The following is a 24,117-nucleotide window of genomic DNA, read 5'->3' on the forward strand; positions in this document are numbered from 1 at the left end:
GTTACAAGGTGATCAGGTTGTCCCACGGGGGGCTCACAGTCTTAATCCCCATTTTACAGTTGAGGTAACTGAGGCCCAGAGAAGTGAAGTGCCTTGCCCGAAGTCACACAGCTGACAATTGGCAGAGCTGGGATTTGAACCCATGACCTCTGACTCCAAAGCCTGGGCTCTTTCCACTGAGCTACGCAGCTTCTCTGGACCCCTGCCCTAGCATCCCTAGCCCCTTTAAAAAAATGGTATTTGTTACGCGCTTACTATATGGCAGGCACTGTACTAAGCACTGGGGTAGATCCAAGTTAGGTTGGACACAGTCCCTGTCCCACATAGGGCTCAGAGCCTTAATCTCATCTCACAGATGAGGTAATTGAGGCCCAGTGAAGTTAAAGGAATTGCCCAAGGTCACACAGCAGACAAGTGGCGGAGCTGGGATTCGAACCCAAGTCCTTCTCACTCCCAGATGATTTCCACAGATAATTTTGCTGTAGGAAAAAATCTTCGTGTTGTTCTCTTGGTGATTGCAACCCTGCTGTAGGGAGTGTGAAGCTTTCGGCAGATACACCAGTTGGATTAAATTGTGTCACTTCTGGGCCGGGTGGGCTGGAGAGTCTTCCCTTTGCTGCCACTGAGACATTTGTTATTTAAGATGCAGCATATCCACTAACAGGGGTCAGGCATCGAGGGTAACTAAAGCCAATTAGAACAGGATCATTATGGAGAGAGAGAGAGAGAGAAAGAGCGCGCACTCATAGGCAACCAGCTGTGGTCTGGTGTAGGCTCTTTTGTCGAAGGGCTGAAACAGAGGCAGATCAAAATTGTGTGGATGTTTCAAAGTAGAAGTGGAAGATGCAGGGTGAGAATAGATGATTCCATCAGTTCTCGGTAGGAAAGACATTATCTGTACCCCCGGTCACTGTACATCACTGAAAATAAGCCCAGACAATTTCAGCCAGCTACAAAAAAATGTAAAATAGGAGATAGAAAAGGGTAATTGACAAAGCAAAGAAATAGGAGGAGAAAGACAGTAAGAAGATTGATGCTAAAAATCTGGTCAGAGATAAAGTGCTCTTTCACCAGAATATAATTTGATACTGTCTGAGTCCAGGCTATCTGTTGCAACAATCATGAATATTTTACCCTGCAATTCTGAGAATAAAAGCAGTCAAGATCTAATCTCTCATTTCAGTAATGGGAATTTTAAGGTCATTTTTGTGTCTTTTTCAATATTAAAGGTGTCAAATTAGGATTATGTCCTGTGAGCCAGTTAGGATCAAAGCTTGTGTAGGCTCTATTAAAAAGTACTGTCTAAACGGGAATGGTAGCTGGAGAGATATGGGTTTGATCCATTAAGCTTTTGAACGTAAGAGCAGAGTTAATTAACAGGGGTATTTTTGCATACCTGGCCTCAGAACTATGTTTGATTCCATTTTAAAGGACATTTTTTCATATAAGTGAAATTCTGATAATATGAATGGGTCCATACCAGTGAAGGGAGGTTTTATATTTTAAAGGTATTTTCCAACTCTGCATTCTAACCTAGATCATTAACCAAATAAGACTGGTTCTTGTCTTAAAATTCCTGGGGGATTGGACCAGTTTCTGGACACCCAGAAAAAGTGGAGGCCTCTGTGGTTGCTCTGACTGTGTTCAGAGCGCTGTACTAAGCGCTTGGAAGTGTACAATACAACAGAGTTGGGAGACACGTTCCCTGCTCACAACAAGCTTACCGTCTAGAGGGGGGCTTGGAAAGCGTGACTCCTCTTGGGAGCCATCCTAAGCCCATTGGACTCTCCCCCTGGCTTCTCTGGCTCTGTTTTACCATTCCCAACCCTCTTACCGACCCCGCTACCAGTTACTGTCGGGAGAAGGAGTCCCTCGGTGAGCTCTGCTTCTTCAAAGATCCGTGGAATGTGGGTGTTGTGATTAATTTCCTTTCGTTATTTCTCCTCAGGTTGCAGAGAGAACCGGGAAGGAGGAATTTTGCTCCCCTGCCTACGCTCACTACGAAGTCCCGCCCAGCCTCTATCGATCTGCCATGCTCCTGAAGCCTCAGTTGGGGCTGGGGGCAATGTCCCGCCTGCCACCTGCCAAAAACAGAATCCTCACGGCAGGGCAGAGGCCTCCGGGGACCTCCATTCACCCCCAGGGGCCAATAGCCAATGCCACCAGTCTCTACCATTCAGACCCCTCAGGTAAGTGACCGAATGTTGGCTACATCGCAGTGGTCGCTGGATCTAATCGTCCCGGCTGAAAACGGGGATACCAGTTTAGCCCATGAAGGCATGGGGTCATTGTGAGAGAAACGGGATGAACAAGACGTTTGTGTAGCTAATTAGGTTAAGAAATACCCAGGAAAAGGGGTGACTTGGTTGCTATCATATCACAGTCCTCATGGCTAATATGATATTTGTTAAGAGCTTACTATGTGTCAAATACTCTTCTAAGCGCTGAGGTAGATACAAGTAAATTAGGTTAGGGGCAGTTCCTGTCCCTCACAAGGCTCACAGCCCAAGTAGGAAGGAGAACGGGGGAACTGAGGCACAGAGAAGTTAAGTGACTTGCCCGAGGCCACTCAGCATAGCATTTGGCAGAGCCTGGATTGGAACGTAGGTCCTCTGACTCCCAAGTCCCTGCTCTTTCCACTAGGCCACGGTGCTTTTTGGGGTGTGATGGTTGCAGCTCTATTTAGTTTGCTTTCCCGGGACCCCAGAAACCTCTCTGAGATCTGAAACACCCCTCCATCTCTTGGTTCCGCCTAACCTCGCCAGGAAGAAGGGAGGACAGGGGAGGAGCCTCGGTCCTGATCCTTCAAGACTGAGAAACCACGTGGAGGAATTGATTCTAGAGCCGGTGGTTTGGGCAGTGCCACTCACCCTGTCTCTGGTCCCTGCCCGTCGTGTCCCCGCCAGGGTCTGGAGTGTGGCCAGCTAGGCGTTGGGCGGGAGTGCGCCACATGGCAAAGTGAGAAGCAGTGTGGCCTAGTGGGAAGATCAAGGGCCTGGGAATCAGAGGACCTGGGTCCTAATCCAGAGAGACGGTGAGGAGATGCCACTGTTTGGAAGCTAGGATTGGCTTGGGAGCTGGGGAGTGTCGGGATTCAGTGAAGTGGGGGGCGTTGGTGATCATCATCATCATCATCAATCGTATTGAGCGCTTACTGTGTGCAGAGCACTGTACTAAGCGCTTGGGAAGTACAAGTTGGCAACATATAGAGACAGTCCCTACCCAACAGTGGGCTCACAGTCTAAAAGGGGGAGACAGAGAACAAAACCAAACATACTAACAAAATAAAATAAATAGAATAGATATGTACAAGTAAAATAAATAAATAAATAGAGTAATAAATATGTACAAACATATATACATATATGCAGGTGCTGTGGGAAAGGGAAGGAGGTAAGATGGGGGGATGGAGAGGGGGACAAGGGGGAGAGATCTGGTGATGATCTTGGGATTTCAAAGACGAGGCAAAAGTCGAAGAAAGAAGTGGGAAGAGAGCGAAAGCGATTGTTGGTTCTTCGTGGGTTGCAAACCTCACATGTCCGTGCCTTGTCAGGGTGTATCGCTGTCCATGAAAATCTTGACCAGGCTCGGAGACTATTTCTTAAATCTCCTCCGAGTGGCCTTCCCCGGTAAGCCCTCATTTCCCCTACTCTGTCTCCCTTCTACATCACTTATGCTTTTGAATCTGCAACCTTTAAGCACTTGATATTCACCCCACCTTCAGCCACCCAGCATTTATGTACCTATCTGGAATTTAACGTCTGTCTCCCCCTCTAGACTGTAAGCTCCTTGAGGGCAGGGAATGTGTCTACCCACTCCGTTGTATTGTCCTCTTCCAGATGCTTAGCACAGAGCTCTGCACACAGTAAGCATTCAGATACCATTAATTGGAAGCACTCAATCACTTTGCCTCCTCCTACCTCATTTTGATACTCTCCTACTCCAACCCAGCCCGCACACTTTTCTCCTTTGATGCCAGCCTTCTCACTGTACCTCCATCTCTTCGACCTCTCACCCACGTCCTGCCTCTGTCCGGAACACTCTCTCTCTTCTTATCCAACAGACAGTTACTCTCCCCACCTTCTAAGTCTTATTAAGGGCATATCTCCCCCAAGAGGGCTTAGTACAGTGCTCTGCACACAGTAAGCGCTCAATAAATATGATTGATTGACTGATTCCCTGACTAAGCCCTCTTTTTGTATCCTTCCACTCCCTTCTGCATTGCCCTGATTAACTCCGTTTATTCATCCCCCATCCCAGCCCCCCAGCACTTATGTACATAACCTCTAGACTGTAAGCTTGCTGTGGGCAGGGAATGTGTCTGTTATAGTGTACTCTCCCAAGTGCTTAGTAAAGGGCTCTGCACACAGTAAGCGCTCGGTAAATACGACTGATTGATTGATCTTGAGTGATATTTTTAAACACTGCTCTGCACACAGTAAGCGCTCAATGAATACGATTGATTGATTGATTGATTGCTTGTAGATCTGGTTGTCATTTCTAGTCTGTCGGGGACCTTGTGAACCAGGCGGTTTAATTGAGGATTCTTCCACTTCATTGCATTTGCAGCTGAACTCAAGAAAGGCGCCAGTTCCAGCGTGGCCAGATCCAATCTCCTTAAGTCCGGGCTGCGCCCTCCTGGTTATTCCCGCCTTCCAGCCGCCAAACTGGCTGCATTTGGCTTCGTCCGAAGCTCCAGCGTGTCTTCCGTCTCCAGCAACCAGTCTAGCGATGGCCTTCCCAACGATCCCGGCAAACTGGCCAACGGTAAGTCAGCAGGGAGAGGAAAGAGGGGCAAGTCGATGTGCTGGTTTGAGTTCAGAGGAAAAATCATCTGGACCAGCAGATGTTTGAAGGGAACTGCGGGAGGAGAGTCCATTCGATCTGGGCGACGTTGGAACATTTCTTCATTTCCACAGCATGGGAAGCTTAAAATTCAGGCTAGCTGACGTGAAAAGCCTCCTAATTGGAATGGCTGATTCCCTGCTGGAGAAAAATAGCAAATTCAGCACAAGTCCCTTCCTAATTTCGAAGCAGGGCTACTCCTCCAGAGGGAAATTTTTTTTTTTAATTTCTCCTCTTCAAAACTAGAAGAGAGTATATGACATGAGGAGCTGAAGAAATCTCTGGGTCGGGGAGAAATTATAGATTTGATATGGCCGTGGAAGTTACAAGGTATTAAGGGCTTTGTGAAGAAAGAATGATTTTTAGGTACCTGTGAGAATCAGGTTGGTTATGCGTTTCATTGCTTGTCAAAAAAGTTAACACAGCGATGTTAAAAACAGAAACCAAGAGCACGGGTTTTTTTTCCTTGTGGTTGTCTTTTCCTCCATCCCAAAATGCCGCTCTCTGGGGGTGTTTCCCCACTGAGTCCTGATTGCCGAGACTGAGGTTAAAGGAGCCTGAGAGGCCTTGGGCTGGGGCAGTTGTTCCCGTTCTGTCTTTGAAGGCTGGTCCCTGTCTGGGCAGGGAAATCTCGAAAAAGCTGTGACCAGAAGAGAGGGGCCAAGCGAAAGTCATGAGTTGGCAAGGTGGTGGCCAACGGCAGCCTTCTGGGTTCTGTTCTGGACAGTAGGGTCCAGAGACAAACAGCAAAGAGAGGGCTAGTTTGGGTTTCTGCAGGGGCTGGGGACTTCTGCTTCTTTGCTCCCTTCTCCTGCCTTGATAATAATAATAATAATGGTATTTAAGTGTTTACTGTGTGTTCTAAGCACTGGGGTAGATACAAGCTAATCAGGTGGGCACAGTCCCTGTCCCACATGGGAACTAAAGCCCAGAGAAGTGAAGTGACTTGCTCAAAGTCACACAGCAGACCAGTGGCAGAGCTGGGAGTAGAACTCAGGTCCTTCCAACTCCCCAGACCCACGCTGTACCTTCAGGGTTCTGCTAGGCTCGGTCCCAAACAGCAGTTAGGGGATGGGTTGGTGAGAGCTTCCCGGACGTGGCGGGCGGGCAGCACTGAAGAACGGGCGATCTCGCAGACCCTGGTATGCAGTCTGTGAGGAGCCGGGCTGGGCACAGTATGTGGTGATGTGCTCACTAAGGTTCTTTGGTGGTCAAGGTGACTGCTGGCACTGAAGACCTGCCATCAAGGTCACATCTTATTAAGGTCACATCTCCTCCAAGAGGCCTTCCCCAATTAAGCCCTCTTTTCCTTGGCCCTGGTCTTCCGTCTGTGATGTCTATGCACCTGGATTGGTGTCCTTTGGGCATTTGGTGTTTGCCCCGCCCTCAGCCCCACAGCTTTTATGTACATAGTTTAAATTATTTATTTATTAATCACTTATTTACTTATATTAATGTCTGTCTCCTCTAGACCATAAACTCATTATGGGCAAGTAATGTGTCTGCTAATTCTGTTGTATTGTACTCTTCCAAGCACTTAGTACAGTGCTTTACACATTGTAAGCACTCAGTAAATACCGTTGATTCATTGGGGTGGAAGAGATCATTTGGGCTAGAACCAGAGAGGAACGGCAGATGTGGTCATATCATCAGCTTAAAGAAATGCCGGCCAGGAGTCTGATTGGCCTCGACGTCTGAGTTTCTGTGTGGCTAAGATGGAGTCTGGCCTTGGGTTCTGGGCTGTGAGCCGCAAAACAACAGGTCACCCCTGGTTTGGGGGTCCCCGAGCCCGAACCTCAGGTTTTTGTCTCCCAGAGGGCAGATGCCACGAATGTGGGAGTCTGTTGTGCAGCAGGAGAAAGAGAGTGAAACATTTTCCACAGGCCAGCGATGACGAACCGCCATTGATAACAGTCGGTATGTCAGCAGGCCCCCGGCCTTTCCCAAACAATGGCAGCACGCAGGGCTAGAATTCATTATGGTGGTGGGTGAAAGATCTAATCATCCAGTTAATCAGAGATTCAGGCTCTGGCTCCACTCTCCCGGGGAGCCCCTGGCAGTTGTTCTTTATTAGAAGTCTGATATCTGAGAGGTATGTGGAGTGGGAAGAGGGGTCAGGCAGAGAGGGAGGCCGGGCCTTTGGGAGTAAATATGAGGTCGACGTGACCGGAATCCTTTCTCCAAAGGGACGGTCTCAGAACAGTGCTTGGCACATAGTTAGTGCTTAACAAATACCATTATTGTTAGTATTATTATTATTATTATTGTTAGCTGAATGTTCCAAAGAGCACCTCGACACAATGCTGGTGCCCTCTAATCACCCCTGGCAATAAGACAGGGAAGAGATGGGGGCTCTTCCCCTCACCCACCTAAAGCCCCCTTCTAAATAGAGATAAATAAATAGATAAAGTTCTAAGTAGAGACATCGGAGTCATGCTCCTTTGTTTGGTCCTGGCGTAGCATATTTTGGACACATCATCGGGACTAATTCTCTGGAGAAGACACTACTGCTAGGAAAAGTCCAGGGAAAAGGTGGAAGAGACAGACCAGCAGCTAGGTGGATAGAAATCGTAACGATGATAACAGGAGAGTGGTTTGCGAGGTTATGGATTATGGCAGAAGACAGGACTTTCTGGAGAAAATATATCCGTAGAATCGCTATGAATCGGAAACAACTCTACAGTTCTTGATAATGATAAAGGAAGGAGGAATGGAGATGGATGATTGGAGGTCAAATTCCCTAGTATCTCTCCTGTGCTCTCCCAAGTGCTTAGTACAGTGCTCTGCCCCCTGTAATTACTGTTGAAGGAATGATGCCTCTGGAAAGTTAACAGTCCAGAAATTGATACCTCCTGCCCAGTTCTTGATACAAAGCATCATGAAAATGTCACAGCATGAAGTTTTGCTTCGAGGGCAACGGAACTGTTACATGAAATCACTCCAGGCCCTTTAAACAAGGGTGGCCTAAATTGAAACCTGACAAGGTGTAAGCCGAGATGTGGCGGCGGTCGAATTGAAGTGATGCACAAGAGCCGATCTGCTGTCATTCACAAACCCTGAGCAAGCCGCTGTCACGATCTATGATGAAATGAGTGAGCAGTCAAACCTTTTATTGGAGGCTTAAGTCCAGCTAATGTAGTTGATATCTCTTGTCCTTGAGTGAGGAACTCTTTGGGATGTGAAATGGAGTTTTTAAAGCAATGGACTTGGGAGAGACAGAGTCTTGACAGAATGAGTTATCTGGTTAAAAAGGACCCTAACAAGTTTATTAGCCGTAGCGATGGAGTGACACTAAGCCTGTGTGTCAGTTAGAGGATGAGGCTGTGTCTGTGAGTCCGAGCGACATTGAAAGAGAATCTCTTGTGCAGGTATGCATCTGCCCCGACCCCCCGCCATTCAGGTGAGCGTCGCTCAGACACGAAGGGCTCAGAGGGGAAAAATACATCCTGTGCTTTATCCACTAGGCCCCATGTTCCCTGTCCACAACCAGCTTGCAGTCTAGTAAGGATCGGGGCAGTGCATGAACTGGGAACTCAGAGCCAGTTTCTGATGCTTGAAGGCGGCAGGGTCACAACTAGCCAAAGAAAACGGCCCCTCGCTCAATGGGTAGCGAGTCCCGGGAATTCGTGACTTTGGGAAATTTGTGCAGATCCCAGAGGGGTCAAGGAATGGTCTGTGATGGGAGGGAAAGGTCGGGGGTGCGAGACGGCCTGACCTGTAGGACGGAGGTCCAGGATGCGGCATCCCCGCTGGAGAGCGAGCCCTGAGCTGGACCACTGGGCTGACCTAGTAGGGGCCTCCCTTGCTCATCGTCATTGGAATTCAGCCACAAGAGTCTTTCTCCAAATTCCCGGCCTGGTTTCCCTGAGCCAGTAGTTAGTATCCATCTTTATGCCATCATTATTATTATTATCCACTCCGAGCCCAAGGGCATTGCAGCCGCCAAACTTCTAATCCCCCTGGAAGCTGGGAGGTGAGATGAGCTGAGCGGGCTGGCACCCAGTGAGCAGCGGACGAGCCCCAAACCCTTCCTCTCCCTCCATGCCATCCCCCACCCCTCTTTGAGCTATCTAGAATCAACATTGCAAGTAGCCGTGATGGGGGCTTCTGGAAGGAAAAGGTCTGTAGTCCTGGATCATATCTGGGCGGAACCCTTTATTAAACGTTAACTATGTATCAAGCACTGTGCCGGGCACTGGAATAGACAGGATAATCAGGTCAGACACAGCCCCAGCCCCTCATGGGGCTCACAGTCCAAGAAGGAGGGAGGGAGAGAGGGTATCTTATCTCCAGTTTACAAATCAATCAATCAATCGTATTTATTGAGCGCTTACTGTGTGCAGAGCACTGTACTAAGCACTTGAAAGAGGGAAACTGAGGCCAGAGAGGTAAAGAGACTTGCCCAGGGTCTCACAACAGGCCAGTGGCAGAGCTGGGATAAGGGATACCTTTCTTAAGAAAGGGCCCCCCTGCCAATCCCTGGGGTCTTGGGGCTACCACATCACCCAAAACCTGGACCAGCTGTGACTATGAATCAAACTCAAGCGAATGTTTCTGACTTTTGAACTCATGGCAATCCTGGATCTGATGATAAAATCAGGGCTTCAGTCAACTGAAGAGTGCTGCCTTTATTATTCATCCTTTCATCGATTCATTACTTCTCTGAGGAAGAAATCTCCAAGGGGCTTTCTGGTCCATGTGGCCTTTGGAAAGAAATTCAAATTGACAGCTTGTAGGAGCTTTCTGTCCGTCGCTCCCTCTGTCTCTCTCTCTCTCTGTCTCTGTTTCTGTCTCTCTCTCTCTCTCTTTCTCTCTGTCTCTCTCCTACTTTCTCTGTTTCTCTTTGTGTTTCCTCTTTCTCTCCATCACTCCCTTTTTTTTCCTTCCTCTTCTGTTTCACTGAAGGAAGACTCTTGTGAGTATTGTTAGTTGGGACCCAGCAGATAAACAGATATTTCTTAGGTGGGGCCTGAGAGGTGACCCTCACTTCTGCCGTAGTCATCATCAATCGTATTTATTGAGCGCTTACTATGTGCAGAGCACTGTACTAAGCGCTTGTCCTCAGGAAGTAAAGTAGTGTGGCTTTACGTGGAGTTTTTTTTTTTAATTGTATTTGTTAGGTGCTTACTCTGTGCCAGGCACTATATTAAGCGCCTGGGTAGATACAAGCTAATCAGGTAGAACACAATCCATGCATGGGGCTCACAGGCTTAATCCCCATTTTCAGATAGGGTAACTGAGACACAGAGAAGTGAAGTGACTTGCCTGAGGTCACACAGCAGACAAGTAGAGGAGTCCGGATTAGAACCCAGGTCCTTCTGAAGCCCTGCCGAATTCAGGCCAGATCTGTGAGACTGGTTTCAGCGCTTCCCTGGACACTTTCCATATTCCTGAAATTCATTCAGTAACAGCAACGATAAAAGATGAGGAAGAGGGAAAGGCTATTTTTCTAATCATTATCCTTGTAGATTTCTCTAGCCCGGATCCATCTGTTCTAAAATGTCTCAAACTTGGTTGGACTATGGTGGCTGCAAATTGAAACAGCATGGCCTAGTGGAAAGAGCCCAGGTTTGGGAGTCAAAAGGACCTGGGTTCTAATCCCGGCTCTGCCACATATCTGCTCTGTGACCTCAGGCAAGTCGCTTCACTTCTCTGGGCCTCAGTTACCTCATCTGGAAAATAGAAATTAAGTCTGTAAACCCTTATGTGGGACGGAGACTGTGTCCAACCAATTACCTTGTATCTTCCCCAGTGCTTAGTACAGTGCCTGGCACATAATAAGCACCTAATAAATACCACAATTATTATTATTATCATTATAATAATAATGATAGAGAAGCAGCATGGCTCAGTGGAAAGAGCACGGGCTTTGGAGTCAGAGGTCATGGGTTCGAATCCTGGCTCCACCAATTGTCAGCTGTGTGACTTTGGGCAAGTCACTTAACTTCTCTGGGCCTTAGTTACCTCATCTGTAAAATGGGGATTAAGACTGTGAGCCCCATGTGGGACAACCTGATCACTTTGTAACCTCCCCGGTGCTTAGAACAGTGCTTTGCACATAGTAAGTGCTTAATAAATGCCATTATTATTATTATTATTATACCCTCATTCTCTCATCTGCTCTTTGAAAATCATTGATTCCCCCCACCAAACTCTTTCAAACACTTTCACACGTAGTTTATTTTGCTTTATTTTTTCCAAATCCCCAGGGTCGTCATTTTCCTCATTTTGCCTCAGAGGCTTCAAGGAAGGGAAAATGAAGCGATCATTACACATTCAGCATTCACTTGAACAAAACGTCTTACATTCTCCGTTCTTTTTGAAGGAATGGGGATAATTGGGAGAAGGGAGGAAGGGGAGCTTCAGAGGGAACAAGTTATTAAATTCCCTTTCCCTGGATATTACGGGATTTGAAAAATCCCTTGTCCTTTCCTCTCAGTCAATCAATGGTATTTATTGAGCACTTGGTGTATGCAGAGCACTATACTAAGCATTTGGGAGAATATAGTCTAACGGAGTTGGTTGAACTCTCCAAGCTCTCACCTTTTCCTCCCACTCCTTTTGAACTCAGTGGGAGAGAGTTGCAGCCTGTAGAAAGACTTAGTGTGACTGTTACCTGTTGGTGCCCCTACCTAGGTAGAAATAAAGTTCTGAAGAAGTTAGAAATAAAGGCCCCAGAATAAAAGAGTCTGGCTTGAAAGAATCAGTAAATCAGAATGCTGAGAGTTGTGAGCAAGTCTGAGTTTTCCTTCTATGACTTTAAAAGTCACTGTCCCTCCCCCCAACCAATGCCTTTTTTTAATGGTTTTTGTGAAGCATGTACTATGTACCAGGCATTGTATTAAGTACATGGAAGTTAATCAGGCTGGACACAGTCCCTGTCTCACTTAGGGAATCACAGTCTAAGTCCCCATTTTACAGATGAGGTAACTGAGGTACAGAGACGTGAAGTGACTTGCCCGAGGTCACACAGCAGACAAGTGGCAGAGCCGGAATTAGAACTCAGGTCCTTCTGATTCCTAGGCCCGTGCTCTATCCACCAGGCCACATTGCTTCTATTAAGGCATAAAAACTGCTTTAATAGATACTAAAAAGGCCCATGCTGTATCCACTAGGCCATGCTGAGTACGTGGGTGGTGCTCAAGAAAATCAAATCCTAGTATTGAGGATGATGATCGAGTTTCTGGGAGAGTTTACTGAAGTGGGGGTTCATGGAGGCTGGGGTCACTAGCCCAAGGAGCTCATTGGTTGGTGGGGAAGTGTGGAAAGGCCTCTGGAATGTGACCTTTAGGAAGTTCAGTGGGAAAACTAGGAGTATCAGAGCAGAATGTCCTTATCGGGTCAAAGTGCAGCCGCCTGGCCCAGGATTCTGTCTCCAGCCTGGACGCTCGCTCTCATTCCCCCCATCCATCCTTGGAGTTAGGGATGCTCCTCGTGATATCCCCAGCTCTTCCCTTCAGCGACCCCTCCAGACCCCCATAGCTGTAGGTACTTAATCCTTCTCAAGCTTTTGGACCCCACTCCCTCCAGTTGCAGGGGACCTCGCCGTCACTGGTTACTTCTCAGTCCTTCTCTGGCTTCCCACCCAGCAGACCAGCTTCTCCTCACGGGGATCTCATGGTCCGTTGCTGCTGCCAAAGCCGCCACCAGTCCGACTGCGTGCAAAACCTTTAACCTGCATTTGTTTCCTCCCTCTCTTTGATCGGGTGGGACTCGGACAACACTAGTTGAATTTCTCTAGCCACATTTTCTGAGGGTTCGATAAGCATCCCCTTGTCTTTGAATCACCTCAAATGGCAGTTTGAACCCCTCAGGTACATGAGAGAAATGCACCAGAATGTTTTCTTATTTTTTGGAGGGGGGACTAGATTTGAGAGGAAAATAAAAAGTGTGTGTGTGTTGTCTACTTATGTCATTCCAGTTAAAATGTGCAAATGCTTGAGGAGCCTGTAAGTCATCCGAGAACATTTAAGGTTGCCAAGCAACAGATGACTGCCGTCAACCCAGGCAAATCTATCATGAATTTTCCCTCGTCCTGAAGTCTCCCGGACGAGCTCTAGCAGGAGTCCCAGAGATCAGGATTCTCATTCCCACGAACGGCACCGGGCAGTGCAGGCGAGGAGTCTGGGGGAGCTCCCGGGAGGTGGACTCCGGCTAATTGTCTCTTGCTCTCAAGACTACCCCCACCACACACACACAACACATTTTGGGAGGCGAAAGGGAATGTGAGAATGCACAGGACTAGATTGGTCTTGGAGCTCGGCTCCGCCCGCCTCCTGAGCGAAGGCGTCCGTTCTCGGCCTCCGCGATGTCCCTGGGTGCCCAGATGGGCCTCCGCCTCCCCCTCGTTAAGGGTGGGCATCTCCCAGTGAAGGGTGGTGAGCGGTCTAGGCCCCAGATTCCTCATGGATCCGTCCCCTCTAGGGCAGCGGGATGGCTGGTGGGATACTGTAGCCACCATCTCTCGGAGTCAGGCGGTCAGCTTAAGGGCCGCCGAATGCTTCAGGAAGGTTCAGTCAGCCTGGTTTGGATTTTTAGCAGCCCAGCTCAGGACAAGCACTCAACCAATACCATTAATGCTGCCGGGAGGGACACTTTTTCTTCCTCCCAGTGGCCCCCAGGCAAGATCATTTGGCTTGAAGCAGTTGATAAACATCCCTTCTGCTGGGTGGGTGATTGCCTTTCTCTCTCTCTCTCTCCCCCTCTATCTCTCCCCCCTCCCCACCATTTTTATCCTGTTTCTCACCCCCTCACCTCTCCCCTTCCCCTCCATCCTCTTCCATCTTTCACTAAGAACTTTCCACTTTCCACAGCTGATTGCTCTTTCAGCTCTGGCAGTGTGTCTCTGTTATTTCAGCAGCTGTCAGGCCAGGATGACGACTTAGAAAGATCTCAAATTGTGGAGAAACATCTTCAGCAGTGAACTTCATCTTTAGCTTCTGATGGTTGCCATCCTTTTTTTTTTTTTGTGCCTTCAGTTTATTGTTTCAGCTTCATGATATTTATAAATCATTTTCTCTGTTCCAAGTCACTTTGGTGAGGCCGATCAGGTCAAATGCAGTCCCTGATCCTCATGGGCTTGCAAGCTAAGGGAGAGCGGGGATCTTATCCCCATTTTTCAGATGAGAATACTGAGGTTTAGAGAGCTTAACCGACTTGCCCAAGGCCACCGCAGCAGGCCAGTGGCACAGCTGGGACTGGAACCCTTGTTTCCTAATGCCCAGGCCCATTCTCTTTCCACCGAGCCATGTCATCTTCAGAATTTCAGTTTGCAATGTATTTTGAAATGATTTGTGAATCAGTAGGCTTTGCTATTCGTCTGTCGGGTGAGGCATTGTGGCCTAGTGGAAAAAAAACATGGGATTGAAAGCTAGCTCTGCCGCACACTGGCTCTGCTCTGGTACTTTGGGCAAGACACACCTAGCCTTTTTGGGCCTGTACTTGCACGAAGATCTTGACACCCCCTTTCTCCCTGCCCCTCCCGGCATGGGGAGCTAGTAGCCAGGGGAATCAAATTGATGCTCTCCATCAATGGTATTTATTGAGCACTTACTGAACGCGGAGCACTCTACTAAGTGCTTGTGAGAGTTCAGTACCCTCAAGTGAGTTGACACGATCCCTGCTCTCAAGGAGCTTACAGTCTAGTGGGGAAGACAGGCTTAAAATTCATAAAAGGGAGCTGTCTCTGGGCATAAGCGAGGCCCTGTCTTGCCCCGCACACAATTCCCCCCGCTGTTGCTTCCTTTTTGAGCTTCCTGGAGTCCCAGTGTTCCTGTCGTCATAGTAGCCAACCCCCTACAGTGCTTTGAAGCTCCCCCAGAGATGCTCTGACCCATTTGAAAGCCTCGGTGTTAATAGGTCTGGTAGCGATTTTTATAAAGTATGTTATAATTGGCATGTTTCGATTTTTCTAAAAATCCTTTGAGATGAGGCGAAGTTCCTTTCACGCTACTATGGAGAAGGGAGCTAAAATGGCTGTGGAAACTGGAGGCAGAAGGCCTAGGTTCTGTTCCTGGCTCTGCTGCGGGATCCTGGGCAACTCACTGACCGCTCTGGGGCTCAGCTTTCGCATCTGTAAAATGGGGCTAAGATCCCCGCTCTCCATCCCTTTTAGACTGTGAACCTCCCTGTGGGGCCAAGGCTGTGCCTGACCTGATCCTCGCGTATCTTAGAGAAGCAGCGTAGCTCAGTGGAAGGAGCACGGGCTTTGGAGTCAGTGGTCATCGGTTCAAATCCCGGCTCCGCCAGTTGTCAGCTATGTGACTTTGGGCAAGTCACTTAACTTCTCCGGGCCTCAGTTACCTCATCCGTAAAATGGAGATTGTGAGCCCCCGTGGGACAACCTGATCACCTTGTAACCTCCCCAGCGCTTAGAACAGTGCTTTGCACATAGTAAGTGCTTAATAAATGCCATCATTATTTTATTTTTTTTTTTAGCCCAGTGCTTAGCACATTATTTAAGACATCCCAGAATGGATTAAGGGATTTTAAATAGCCGTGAAGGCTGGGTTAGTGTCCAGGGCTGAGGGTTGAGATGGAAAAAGCTGAGTTCCTCACCATCGGGTGCCTGGATCGGGCAGGGCCTGTCCACTAAGGGAAACTGGGTTTTGAATCAGATTCTGTCACCCTCCTGCCCTGCCTCACTCCTGATCAAGGAAGCTTCTTCCTGGAAGCTCGTTAAGAGCAGGGAACATGACCGCTAATTCTGGTGCCTTCTACAGTACTCCTCCAAGCATTTAGTTCAGTGCCCTGCACATAGTGAGTGCTCAATAAATTCCGCTTCCTAAATTCCCAGCGTTTTCCTCAACGCTTGGCCACACCTCTGTTCTCAACTGCACAGTCCATTCCTTATTCTGGTGATGCTGTTTTTATGGCACCGGGCCCCTCTGTGGCCAGCCTTAATGTCCAGGGTCTTTATTTTCAGGATCCGGCCTCCCTGTGCCATGGCCGTGGCCTCCCTCCTGAATCTTGTGGCTCGGACCTGGTGCTCAAACTCACGGGGACCTGGGAGGGGAATGTTACCTGCGTGGTAACATTTTGGGTAGGAGAGGAGGGGGCGAATTCTAGAGATGTTGTGGAGGTAGAACCGAAAGAATCTGGGAACACACTGAACACGATGGCTGAATGAGAGAGATGAGTGGAGGATCATGTCAAGCTTATGGGCTTGTGAGACAGGTAGGATGGTGGTCTTTTCTTCATGATGGGAAAGTGCAGGACAGGATTTGGGTGGGAAAAGATGGAGTTCTGTTTTGGGCATGTTAAGGTTTGAGGTAATGCCTCCCATTTCAAGGTGAAGTTAATTTCATGTAGTTTCCTGGCATGGGAGGGATATCATTGGTTCGTTATAAATATTGTATAAATATTGGAGCGCCACACTTTTTTAGAACCTAAGGCATCTTACAAGACTATGCGTGCCTTTCCAAGCTGTGAAGATCTCAGGAAAGTGTAAATATTAATGAACGATTTCCACAGTGGGAGGATTTGACCCATATCCTTCCCCCAGCTCGAGTCAGCTTTCTGATCCCCCCATTAATAATTACAGCGATTCGTACCGGAAACCCTTAACCCCAGGGTAGTCGGAGCTCCGAAGCGCATTGCAGGCCTTGGCCGGAGTCTTCTCCCGGCTCGGAGGGTCGTCTGAGACGGCTGAGCTCCGGAAGCCCCCGGCTCCCACCACCCGCTCTGCTAGATCACGACTGGGCCCTTTTGGCCACAAACTGCTCCGGTTTGGTGTCCTCCCAGCCGGAGACGGATCCTGGAGTCGGGTCACCGAGCCACGCGGTAAATACTGCTGCTTGAGTTTCCTTTCTCCACCCTCCAGGTTCTCTTACGAGTTCTGTTTCGCTTCATCTTTCCCCAACAGTGGGCTGGCGGCATTTTTCTAGGTGCGTCTTTGGATTTAGTTCCTTTTCCTTTGATCTTGCTCTATCCAAATCATTGGCTGTCACACCGAATCTTCCTTCAGCCCCCAAGGCCAGAGCTCTAAAAGCAGCCACCAATCTGCACCGCCATGGGGGTGGTATCGCCTGGAGGTGCTTCATTCAGCTCCCTTCTTCATTCTTCCTTCCCCACCATCAGTCCGTCTGTCAGTCTGTCGAACTGAGCACCCTCTCGGGGCAGGACCTTGGACTAAGGCTCAACAGGCAACAATAGACACACTCCCTGCCCTCAAGGAGCTTTCCAGGAAGTGCAAAAAACAGACTCAGAATAACTGACAGTAAGAGGGAAAAGAGAGTGGAAAAATGTATAGGGGAATAAATAAGTGCCTAAAGAGTAGGAGGGTACAAATCAAGGAACGTAAAACGAGGCTGTGTGGGGTGGTGAGTGTCTGTGTCTTCTAGACTTTGAGCCCGTTGTTGGGTAGGCACCATCTCTATCTGTTGCCAACTTGTACTTCCCAAGCACTTAGTACAGTGCTCTGCACCCAGTAAGCGCTCAATAAATACGATTGAATGAATGAATGAATGTGCGCTGAGACGGGAGTCAGGAGAAAAGTGAATCAGGGAAGGCATCCTGGGGGAGGAGGGTTTTGAAGATGGGGAGAGATGTGGTTTGGCAGATTTTAAAGGGGAGAGGGCTGGAGGCAGAATCATAAATTTTATTTCTTGAGGAAAAATTGCTGCCAAATGGCGGTTCCCCACAACCAGTCTATGCCAGTGAGGGCTCCCGATTTCTGAGGGTTGCAAAGTTGAGCTGTGCCTTGGTGGGCTGTCAGAAGAGAGCTCTCAGGGATTAAGGAGTGAGGACTGAGGAATCAGGGTTTGGGTTAGCTTGTCTGGGAATGAGGGGTCAGGGTTAGGGATTCTGGGAATGAGGGGTCAGGGTTAGGGACTCTAGGAAAGAGGGGTTAGGGTTAGGGCCTCTGGGAGTGAGGGGTCAAGGTGTCTGGGAGCGAGAGGTCAAGGTGAGGGTCTCCTGGAGTGAGGGGTCAGGGACAGGGTCTCTGGGAGTGAAGAGTCAGGGTTAGGATCACCAGGAATGAGAGGTAATATGTGGCCTCAGCATCCAGGGGGATTCCTGCTGCCAGCTGAAACTCTTGCTAATGGGGAAGAACAGATGTTTTTGGTGTGGGTGGGTGGGAGGGAGAGTGGGGAGGGGGCAGGGCTGGAGAACCAAGATCTCTCTCAGAAGAGATTACATAACTTCCCCTGACACCTCATCCATCTACCAGTGGAATTGCGTGCCAGCGTGGCTGGCTGCCAGATTTCTAAATTGAACTCTTCCTCGTATGATAATAAATTTCAGCTAGGAGAACCAACACTGGCCACCAGAGGATTGGGTAAAAGGGAAAAAAAAAGTATTTGAACCGTTGTTTCCCTGAAAATGAGAAGTGTTTCCCTTCTTAAGGAACCTTAGTCTGGGGTCATTCATTCATTCAGTCATATTTATTGAGCACTTACTGTGTGCAGAGCACTGTACTACGCGCTTGGGAAGTACAAGTTGGCAACATATAGAGACGGTCCCTACCCAACAGCGGGCTCCCAGTCTAGAAGGGGGAGGCAGACAACAAAACGTATTAACGAAATAAAATAAATAGAATAAATATGTACAAGGGTCCCAAGCAGGAGGTTGCCTGAGGGTTTGATAGGGGTCACTGTGTGGTGTGCATGGCGTCCCCCACAGGGAGGTGGAACCGGGGTCCCAAGCACAGGGACTTGGGAGGGTCAATGTGATTTTCTGGCAGAATGAGTGTATTCTTGAAGCCCCACATAGGGCCGGCGTTCACTGTCAATAATAATAATAATAATAATAATGGTATTTGTTAAGCACTTACTATGTGTAAAGCACTGTTCTAAGCACTGGGGGGATACAAGGTGATCAGGTTGTCCCACGTGGGGCTCACAATCTTAATCCCCATTTTACGGATGAGGTAACTGCGGCCCAGAGAAGTGAAGTGACTTGCCCAAAGTCACACAGCTGACAAGTGGTGGAGCCGGAATTTGAACCCATGACCTCTAACTCCAAAGCCCGGGCTCTTTCCACTGAGCCACGCAGGTGCCGGCAGAGAGCTCTCTAACCACCGGGCAAACCACGTCTATAGAGTCCCCAGAACCAGGAGTGTGGTTGGGAGAGAGCAGTGTGGCCTAGTGGACAGAGCACAGGCCCGGGAGTCAGAAGGATCTGGGTTCTAATCATCATCATCATCATCATCAATCGTATTTATTGAGCACTTACTATGTGCAGAGCACTGTACTATGCGCTTGGGAAGTACAAATTGGCAACATATAGAGACAGTCCCTACCCAACAGTGGGCTCACAGTCTAAAAGTGGGAGAGAACCCGGCTCCTCCACTTGTGGGCAAGTCATTTTACTTCCCTGGGCCTCAGTTATCTCATCCGTAAAATGGGGATGAAGACTGACAGCCCCATGTGGAACATGGACTATGTCCAACCTGACTATCTCGTAATCTACGCCAGCACTTAGAACAATGCCTGACACATAGGCAGTGCTTAACAAATACCACAGACAAACAGACAAACTGGGAGTGTGATTGGGAGAGAGCCCCCGGAATCCAGATGTGGAAGATGTCCCAGGCCTCTCCCGGAATGTTGGTCCATGGAGAAACAGACTGGGGGCCCTTAGCCCACATTCAGCAAGTTCTGACAACTTGACACCTGTCCACATGTTTGGTTTTGTTGTCTGTCTCCCCCTTCTAGACTGTGAGCCCGTTGTTGGGTAGGGACTGTCTCTATATGTTGTTAACTTGTACTTCCCAAGCGCTTACTACAGTGCTCTGCACACAGTAAGTGCTCAATAAGTACGATTGAATGAATGAACTTTCTCCACGTAGGTCAAATGCGTTGGTGGAAATAATAATAATAATGGTATTTAAGTGCTTACTATGTGCCAGGTACTGTACTAAGTACTGAGGTGGATAAAGGCAAATAAGGTTGGACACAGTCCGTGGGTTGGAAACCTACAGGGCAGCCAGGGCTGCCCGCCTCGGGGAAGACCCGGACCCGATGTCCCCGCCCCTCCAGGCAGAATAATGATAATAATAATAATAATGTATTTTCTAATGGCTTACTATGTACCAGGCACTGTTTTAAGCACCGTGGTAGATACAAGATAATCAGGTTGGACACAGTTCCTGTCTCACATAGGGCTCACAGTCTTAATCCCCACTTTACAGATGTGGGAACTGAGGCCCAGAGAAGTTAAGTGACTTGCTCAAGGTCACACGGCAGAGAAGCAGCGTGGCTCAGTGGAAAAGAGCACGGGCTTTGGAGCCAGAGGTCATGGGTTCAAATCCCGGCTCTGCCAATTGTCAGCTGTGTGACTTTGGGCAAGTCACTTAACTTCTCTGGGCCTCAGTTACCTCTTCTGTAAAATGGGGGTTAAGACTGTGAGCCCCCCCGTGGGACAACCTGCTCACCTTGTAACCTCTCCAGCGCTTTGCACATAGGAAGTGCTTAATAAATGCCATCGTTATTATTATTAAGTGGTGGAGCCGGGATTAGAACCCATAGCCTCTTGACTTCGAGGCCTGTGCTCTATGTAGTAGGCCATGCTGGTTCTCAGAACAGGCACCCTGCCGGACTCCTTCTCTAAGGAGATGCTTTTCTTTAAGAAACCAAATGAAATCCCACCTGAGTCTGAGACGGCTTTTAACAAGGGAGAAGGAGGAACCAATGCCGCCTGTTCTGAGAACTCAGTCAATCAGTCAGTCAAATAAAAGTCCTGAGTCTCGCTTCTTTAGGGGCAGGGATCGTGTTTGCTAGCCATAACACTGCTGTCTTCTCCCAAAGGCTCAGTGCTCTGCTCCCTGTGGCCGCTCAGTACAGTGCTCTGCTCCCAGTGAGCACTTGGTAACATTCAGTCATATTTTTTGAGTGCTTACTGTGTGCAGAGCACTGTACTAAGTGCTTAACAGTGCTCTACTCACAATGGGCACTCAATTAATACTACAGGTGGGAGACGGAGGGAGAGAGGGCAAGAGACATTCAGGCCAGACCCTCATGGAGTGAGTGGTGAGGTCTCAGCGGCCGGCGGCCCCAGGGGGCACAGAGGAGTCCGCGTCCCTGTCCTCATTCATTCAATCGTATTTATTGAGCGCTTACTGTGTGCAGAGCACTGTACTAAGCGCTTGGGAAGTACAAATTGGCAACCTATAGAGACGGTCCCTACCCAACAGCAGGCTCACAGTCTAGAAGGGAGAGACAGACAACAAAACAAAACATATTAACAAGATAATATAAATAGAATAGTAAATATGTACATGAAACAATGGGCCTAGGAAATGCTCAGAGCAGCTCACATCTTTAACCTTAAAAGGGGAAAGTGAGGACTTCAAAACAAAAAATGTGGCCCCTTCCCTTCTCCTCCTCTGACAGGCAATTAGATGTCAACCCCAGAAAACATTTCCCCTGGCTTTGTTGGTCCAGAACTGGATTCTTTAACAATAATAATGATGGAATTTGTTAAGCTCTTACTTTCATTCATTCACTCAGTCGTATTTATTGAGCGCTTACTGTGTGCAGAGCACTGTAGTAAGCGCTTGGGAAGTACAAATTGGCAACGTATAGAGACGGTCCCTACCCAACAGCGGGCTCACAGTCTAGAAGGGGGAGACAGACAAAACAAAACATATTAACAAAATAATATGAATAGTAAATGTGTACATAAAGCAACAGGCCTACCCTCATCCCCACCCTATGACTGATGAGAGGTTGGTTTCTTGCAGGGGCGGCCTTTGGAAACGAGGAGCAGCCCACCCCCAGGACAACTGGGCCCCCGAGAGAGGTGGTCAAGGGAGTCGGCCGGCCACCACCGCCCGGACCCTGCAACCCACCGCCCTCCCGGAGGAGCCTCCTCCCGGCTCCCAAAACCACCGTCATCCCCGCTGGTAAGATCTCCCACCCGGAGAAGTGTTTTTTTAGTCTGCCTCGGGCCCCTGAGCCCCCGATCATCTTCATGCCGCAGGGGAGGGGGTGCGTGTGGGTGGGGAGACGGGGTAGTTCTCCCAGCACTCAGCAAAGCGCTCTGCACACGGAAGCTGGCCCAGGATCGCATCTCCAACTTCTAGGGCCCTCTTCCAAGCGCCTACCCCAGAGCCCTGCGTGGCTCAATTCATACCTTTGGTTGTTTAAGAGTAAGGTTTTGTGGCTGACAGAGCGAGGCTCTTCCTATTAGGGGATTCCATAATTTATCAACCGGGAAGGGAGGGAAGAAATTGCATTCAGCCTAGCCGTCTGCTGTAATGTGTACAAGGGCCGGGGGACCAGTCTGAACTGTTGCTTATTGGCCGTAAATTCCCGATATGGGAACACAGTCCCAGATCTCTTTGACGCCCATGTGTTACTAGCAGCAAAGGCAGAATAGGCGAAGGGAACGGCAGTCAACACCACGAGCGATGTGGACCCAGGTCAAGCCCTTCCTCCCTCCCTCTTTCTCTCCCTCCCTCCCTCTCAGTTGAAAGGCACCGCCTGGGGAACTGGGAGGAGGGCAGAGATAGCGAGAAAGCAGTCTCTTCTTTCATTTCCGAATGGTGAAAGCCCACCCGCCAATTCGCAACGCCCCTCAAATGCCACGGACCCCACACAGCAGGCTGAAGGGAAGGAAAGGTTTTGTATCAGGGGAAGTGAGCGGCTGGGAACCAGCTGGCAAAGGGCAGCAGAGAAGAGGCAGGGGAGGGTGGTAAATATATGGAATTTGTCGCCACAGGAGGTTGTATGGACAGAAAATCTCCTCCTTCCCTCTCCTCTCACCTCCTCCTCCCACCTTTCCTCCCTTGGTCCTCCTCTGTCCTCTACATTATCTCTGCCCCTCTTCCCCCTGCGACAGGCTGCTGTCAATGCACAGTGAGCTACAGTACTGAATCACCACTTCGAAAAAGTAACGACAGAGGAGCTATTATGGTATAATGTAAACTAACTGAGGGTAATTCATGCAACTAGCCTCCCCTAATAATTGTAATATTTTTGAGCACTCCTTGGGAGCCAAGGACCATGCTAAGCGTTGAGGCGGACTCAAGGTAATCTCATCGGACAAAATCCCCGGCGGGGCTCACGGTCTAAGACGAAGGGAGAACAGGTGGTTTATCCCCATTTTACAGATGAGGGAACGGAGGCCGAGGTGAGCGGGAAAGGGACCGAGTTGGAATTAGAGCTCCGGCGCTGGAGAAGGGGGTTCATTCATTCATTCAATCGTATTTGCTGAGCGCTTACTGTGTGCAGAGCACTGTACTAAGCACTTAAAAAAAGTGTTTTAACAAATATCTCATTTATTGCAATTATACTATCCCTCTTTTCTTGGTAGAAATCCTATCATGATTCCAGAGAGTTTACAGCCCCAGTTTGAAAAATCAGGCTCACTACTAACAATTTGACTTTATAAGTATTAAGCACAGATATCAGTGTAGGTACGATTACAGTGAAATCCCACATCATTCATCCTTGAAATGATTTTCAGTCTGCAAGACATTTTAAGCAGACCTAAGAACAGATACTTTGTCAAGAGACAGTGTTTTCACTTGCTGCTTATCCACAAATTTGCCAACCCCCTTCTTATGGAACAAAATAATTTTGAATTAATGTGAATATTAGGAGAGCGTATTAAAATTCACAAAATAATTAAAAGATTTAAAAAATGCTGTTTGGCGCTTTCAGCTTCCCGCAGTCATTTCATATGCTTAGATCTCCCCCTTCTAGACTGAGCCCGCTGTTGGGTAGGGACTGTCTCTATATGTTGCCGACTTGTACTTCCCAAGCGCTTAGTCCAGTGCTCTGCACACAGTAAGCGCTCAATAAATACGATTGAATGAATGAATGAAATCACTTCACTTCTCTGCGCCTCAGTGACCTAATCGGAAAAATATAGCTATAATTCTGTTTATTCTGATGGTTGTCATTTTGTTAATATGTTTTGTTTTGTCGCCTGTCTCCCCCTTCTAGACTGTGAGCCCGCTGTTGGCTAGGGACCGTCTCTCTTTGTCGCCAACTTGTACTTCCCAAGCGCTTAGTACAGTGCTCAATAAATACAATTGAATGAATGAATGAATGAACAGGGTTGTTCCGCACACTGTGGTGATGTCGACAGGGGCTCCCGCACCAGCTGGAAGGCGAACGTAGGGCTTTTAAGCCTCACAGTCGCCAATCTTCGCTGTCCCCCTCAGTGTTTAGCCCGAGAGTGGCAGAGTTTCCTGGCATCCATGGGGTGCTGGTTTTCTTTGCCAGTGTTTTTCCAAGGTTTCCTGGCAAGGTGGGCAGACAGGCGAGGCCCGGCTCTTTCTTCGCCAGTATTTTTAGGCCAGAGCAGTGGTGGGTCCAGGGG

The 24,117-nt window shown here is 48.6% G+C and overlaps 1 protein-coding gene across 1 annotated transcript in view; it reads left to right on the forward strand.

The window, feature by feature from the left end:
- MTUS2 (microtubule associated scaffold protein 2) overlaps positions 1–24,117 on the forward strand; it is a 101,044-nt gene that overhangs the window by 42,771 nt on the left and 34,156 nt on the right. The window contains exons 4-6 of the mRNA XM_038762073.1: positions 1,949–2,189; positions 4,570–4,767; positions 21,530–21,691. Of these exons, the coding sequence (XP_038618001.1) occupies positions 1,949–2,189; positions 4,570–4,767; positions 21,530–21,691 (601 nt within the window). The remainder of the gene's footprint in view (positions 1–1,948; positions 2,190–4,569; positions 4,768–21,529; positions 21,692–24,117) is intronic.

The sequence above is a fragment of the Tachyglossus aculeatus genome, chromosome 20 (assembly GCF_015852505.1).
Source record: "Tachyglossus aculeatus isolate mTacAcu1 chromosome 20, mTacAcu1.pri, whole genome shotgun sequence".
Lineage (NCBI taxonomy): Eukaryota > Metazoa > Chordata > Mammalia > Monotremata > Tachyglossidae > Tachyglossus > Tachyglossus aculeatus.